Raw genomic sequence first — 5664 nt, forward strand, 5'->3', positions numbered from 1 at the left:
GAGACAGAGAATATGTCAGGTTGGTGACCTGCTATCAAAAGTGATAAAGGATGGATGTGGGGTGCTTGTCGGGGAGAAGGTGGTGTTGTGATAATGTCATTGGGCTACTAATGCAGGGGCCAGGCTAATGCTGTAAGCTTATACATTTAAATCCCACCTCTCAACTGGTGGAATTGTAAGTTTTTAATTAATAAATCAGGAATTAAAAGCTAGTCCCCAGGATGATGATCATAAAACAATCAGCAATTTATCATTAAAAGCTATCTGGTTCACTAATGCCCTTTAGGAAAGGAAATCTGCCCTCCTTACCCGGTATGACCTGTACATTAATTCAGTGTCAGCAATGTGGTTGACTTAACTGCACTCTGAATTAGCCAAGCAAGCCATTTCGATTAAAGGCATTTAGAGGGGAGCAACATCACATGGAAGAATAAAGAGAAACAATGGAAAACTTCAGACAAGCAGTAACAGATTTTAAGCAAGTACAGAGATGGGGATAGGAGGGAAGGGTTGAAAAGGCAGCTGCTGCCTCGTGTTTTTTTTTTTAAAAAACAAATGAGAATTGTAGTTATGATCTGAAATTGTTGAACACAGTGTTGAGTTCAGAAGGTTGTAAACTGCCCAATTGATAGATGAAGTCTTGTTCCTCCAACTTCTGTTGAGCTACGTTCATGTATAGGGGATCAAGCACAGAGTAGGAGTGAAGCTAGAATGATAAAAGACCAGCAACCAGAAGCTTAGAGTCATGCTTGTGAACTGAAGAGAGATGCTCAGCAAAACAAGTTGAAATCTATATGTGCGCTGTTCTTGCTCTCTGGTGTTTGCAACTCACTGGTTTGTAATGGAGCAGATTTTGTAAAGGACCTGTGTAGCTAATGCAGAAACTTTTAATCTCATCAGTCTGGGTTGAAACTGGGGAGAGTGGCAAGAAACTGATCTACAAAGAATATAGTAAATTGTCTTCCTCTGAATTAGAGTATCATTACAACAGCTTTTATATAGCACTTGTTTAAGGTGCTCAAGTGTAAATAGAGGAAAAAAACACCAGTTTTGCATTTGCTGCTTGCCAATTGAATCTTTTGAAATGATTTAATCTATTGTGAGTCCTGCAAATTTCAGTACTTTGTGACCACACAGTAGGTGAGAATGAGGTCTTTCAAGAAGAAATTGGAAATGACGTTGGAACCCATGGCTGGATTACTAGTATTCCTCTTTTCCCCTCCACCCCACTCCTTCAGGTTACTTGATGTGATTCACACGGAGAATAAACTATATCTGGTCTTTGAGTTCCTGCACCAGGATCTGAAGAAATTCATGGACATCTCCTCAGTCAATGGGATCTCATTGCCACTCGTCAAGGTAAAATCATGGGGGTTTCATAGGGCAAGGTTAAAAATGGAACAGATCCAAAGCAGGTCATCTACTTGAGGTGGTTGGTATCTGCTCTAGCATGCGTTTTGCTGTGCGGCGGCTTATTATATTAGTTTTCCAGTCAACGTGGTGGCTATTGCTGTGGTGCAGATTAAACCTGTTCAATTCACAAATGCGTAGACTTTTATTAACTTTAATAGCATTTAGACAAATTCATATAAATGGATTCTCCACCTAATTAAAACTGTTCCCCAAATGATCTTTGGTAAGTACATTGGATTAATTCTGCAATTGATGTGAAGCTGTACTTGCGCATTTCCCATTCTTGGAGAAATACAAAGTTCCTCGCAACTAGTTCATTGCCTTTTTGAAGCCTTGTGTAGGCAGACATGGCAATGATTTGCACAGTGCAAAGATACACAAATGGCAATGAAATAAATTACCTCTCAATCTGTTTTTGACAGTATTATTTGAGAGAAAAGTGTTGGAAGAAGAGCTCTAGTTTATTTCAACTCATACTGGGATCTTTTGCATCCACCTGAATGTCTCATCCAAATGTTGGCAAAAGTATGAACAGTGGGTCTGGTTTTCAAAATTATTTACAAATCTGAATAGCGCAATATTTATGTACTTTGTCCATCACACAATGAACTGATAATCATCCTGTATTTCGGATTACTTGGTATTTGTAGAGCTGTACATTGAGGATTCTATTGAGTTCTTTACACTTGGCTTGGTATTTTTCATTGACCAAGGGGAGGAACCATCCTTGGCAGAGGGTTTGACTGGAGAAAGAAGGATGCGTCAGAATACATGATGGGCCTTCTACTGAGCCATCATGTAGTCCCTTCTGGTGTTTCAGAGGGGAGAATGGTGCTGCTCCTCCGCAGGAAGTGGTCCCATACATATAAAGCCACCTCCAGGCCATGCTTGTGTGCATAATTTGTAATATCATGCTAACTTCTTCTTTTGATGGTGGCACATTTAACTTGGCAAATCCTTTGACTGCATGTGTGGGGAAAGCAATATTTGTTGCTTATAAAAGAACAACAGGTTTTATCTTTTATTTTTATGTGTGTTAATTTCTTACTTAATGACAACCCTCGCTTTTTTTTTAACAGGGGTTTTCAAACCAATTTTCTTTTACCTAACCTCAAGTCACAGCCTACTTTCACAGCAACAGCTTGTGAATTTTCAGTGTGGAGATTTAGCTCCATCCCCATGTGACACTGGAAGTAACCTTTGACACCTTGTCCATATGTCATTTTCCCTGGTGGCGGAGTCTGGAACCAGAGGGTATAAGTGAATGGTGGAATCATTCTTTATGAGCTGAATGGCCTCATCCTGTTTCTATGCACACATTTTATACATTGTTTCCTTACATCTTTCTACATTGATGCTTTCCAGTGTTTTCAATGTAGCCCTTTGCCACCTACATTTTAGGATGGCCTCTGCTTTAAAGCTGCAGAAATTATCTGCTGCTAGGAAGGCAAAGGATGACCTACTGGATCATTGCTGGTGTTGATGTTACTGGATTACCAAAGCGCTGCACTCTGGTCTCTCTAATATTACTTGCCTCAATTCTACATGAGTTTTATCAGTTCTCAAACAAGGTCTTCTTTTGGAGCAAGTGAACACAATTCTTTTCAACCTTTTGTGAGAGAGATTCTTGTTTATTGTCCTTTATGATATTCAAACCTATAGACAGCTAGAGAATGAGGTGGAGGAGTGAAATCTCAGTATTTCTGCCACTTTCACAGCTGTGTATGTACACCCATGAATCTTATTGCTTAACTTTTTAACTGCAAGGCTTTCTTAATTTGCTTTTAATTTTGAGCTCAGACCCTACAGCCACTGTACACTCTAAGCTAGAGATGTGGAGTGACCTTTAAGAACACAGGGTGTGGAATAGAGTGTTGTAAGCAGATTTTGTGGGTTTTTTTAAAAGGCTTGTGTGACTTGCCATTTGTACTGCTAGGAGCCAACCCTCGAGGTTGTCATTTAGTCCATGTTTGAAAAATGCGAGGATTTAAAGCTGCCTCACAACTGTTCATTTAGAGTTGTAGAGATATACGTCACGAAAACAGACCCTTCGGTCCAACTCATCCATGCCGACTACATATCCTAAATTAATCAAGTCCCATTTGCCAGCATTTGGCCCATATCCCTCTAAACCCTTCCTATTCATCTACCCATCCAGATGCTTTTTAAATGTTGTAATTGTAACAGCCTCCACCACTTCCTCTGGCAGCTCGTTCCATACACACACCACCCTCTGTGTGAAAAAGGTGCCCCTTAGGTCCCTTTTAAATCTTTCCCTTCTTGCCTTAAACCTATGCCCCCTAGTTTTAGACTCCCCCCACCCTGGGGAAAAGACCTTGTTTATTTACCCTATCCATGCCCCTCATGATTTTATAAATGTCTATAAGGGGACCCCTCAACCTCCCACGATCCAGTGAAAATAGTCTCAGCCTATTCAGCCTCTCCCTGTAGCTCAAACCCTTCAATTCTGGCAACATCCTTGTGAATCTTTTCTGAATCTTTTTAAGTTTCACAACATCCTTCCTGTAGCAGGGAGACTAGAATTAAACGCAGTATTCCAAAAGTTGTCTAACCAATGTCCTGTACAGCTGTAATATGACCCTCTCAACTCCTATACTCAACGCACTGACCAATAAAGGCAAGCATACCAAATAGCTTCTTCATCGCCCTGTCTACCTGCAACTCCACTTACAAGGAACTATGAACCTGCACCCTAAGGCCTCTTTGTTCAGCAACACTCCCCAGGACCTTACCATTAAGTGTATAAGTCCTGCCCTGGAGCTCCTGGCACAGCCATGACTGCCTCGGAGCTGGTGACTCCATCTCCACTTTCGGAAGCCCTGCTCTAAATATATGATTTATCATCTGAATTAGGTAAATGAACAGGAGTCTCAGATGAAGTTCACTTACTAGCTATGGGGTATTGTGCTCTTCCAGTTCTATATATCATTGACTCCGATCCCGTGGTTACTGTGATCTGTACATTTTGTTGCAGTACTGGTTAATGATTGTGTGTTTCTCCTGTTCAGAGTTACCTATTCCAGCTTCTGCAAGGACTTGCATTCTGCCACTCTCATCGGGTACTTCATCGTGACCTGAAGCCTCAGAACCTCCTGATCAATGCAGAGGGTGCAATTAAACTAGCTGACTTTGGACTTGCGAGAGCTTTTGGCGTGCCTGTTCGCACGTACACCCATGAGGTATGTCGTCCCCTAAATTGAATACAATGATTCAAATGGACAGCAACGTATGAACGTAGAACAGTACGGCACAGTACAGGCCCTTCGGCCCACGATGTTGTGCCGACCTATTATCCTACTAAGATCAAACTACCCTGCTTACCCTACATTTTAATATCCTCCATGTGCCTATCCTAGAGTCGCTTAAAAGTTTCTAAAGTATCTGACTCCACTATCACTGCTGACAGCGCATTCCACGCACCCACCACTCTCTGTGTGAAGAACCTACCTCTGACATCTCCCCTATACCTTCCTCCAATCACCTTAAAATTATGCCACCTCGTAATAGTCATTACTGCCCTGGGAAAAAGTCTGTGGGTATCCACTCTATCTATTCCTCTCATCATCTTGTACACCTCTATCAAGTCACCTCTCATCCTTCTTTGCTGCAATGAAAAAAGCCCTAGCTCTCTCAACCTTCCCTCATAAGACCTGCCCTCCAGTCCAGGCAGCATCCTGGTAAATCTCCTCTGCACCCTCTCTAAAGCTTCCACATCCTTCCTATAATGAGGCGACCAAAACTGAACACAATATTCCAAGTGTGGTCTAACCAGAGTTTTGTACAGCTGCATCATAACCTTGCGACTCTTAAACTCGATTCCCCTGCCAATGAAAGCCAACACACCATATGCCTGCTTTACAACTCTATCAACTTGGGTAGCAACTTTGAGGGATCTATGGACGTGGGCCCCAAGATCCCTCTGTTCCTCCACGCTGCCAAGAATCCTGCCATTAACCCTGTATTCTGCATTCAAATTCGACCTTCCAAAATGAATCACTTCACACTTTTCTGGGTTGAATTCCATCTGCCACTTCTTTGCCCAGCTCTGCATCCTGTCAATGTCCTGTTGCAACCTACAACAGCCCTCCACGCTGTCCACAATTCCACCAACCTTCATGTCATTGGCAAACTTACTAACCCACCCTTCCACTTCCTCATCCAAGTTCATTTATAAAGATCACAAAGAGCAGAGGTCCCAGAACAGATCCCTGCGGAACACCACTGGTCACC

General features: G+C 42.1%; 1 protein-coding gene across 2 annotated transcripts in view; it reads left to right on the plus strand.

Annotated features, from left to right (window-relative positions):
- cdk2 (cyclin-dependent kinase 2) overlaps positions 1 to 5664 on the plus strand; it is a 35640-nt gene that overhangs the window by 12268 nt on the left and 17708 nt on the right. For both annotated transcript variants that reach the window (XM_048618991.1, XM_048618990.1), the window contains exons 3-4: positions 1239 to 1359; positions 4443 to 4613. In XM_048618991.1, the coding sequence (XP_048474948.1) occupies positions 1239 to 1359; positions 4443 to 4613 (292 nt within the window). The remainder of the gene's footprint in view (positions 1 to 1238; positions 1360 to 4442; positions 4614 to 5664) is intronic.

The sequence above is a fragment of the Rhincodon typus genome, chromosome 41 (assembly GCF_021869965.1).
Source record: "Rhincodon typus isolate 14 chromosome 41, sRhiTyp1.1, whole genome shotgun sequence".
Lineage (NCBI taxonomy): Eukaryota > Metazoa > Chordata > Chondrichthyes > Orectolobiformes > Rhincodontidae > Rhincodon > Rhincodon typus.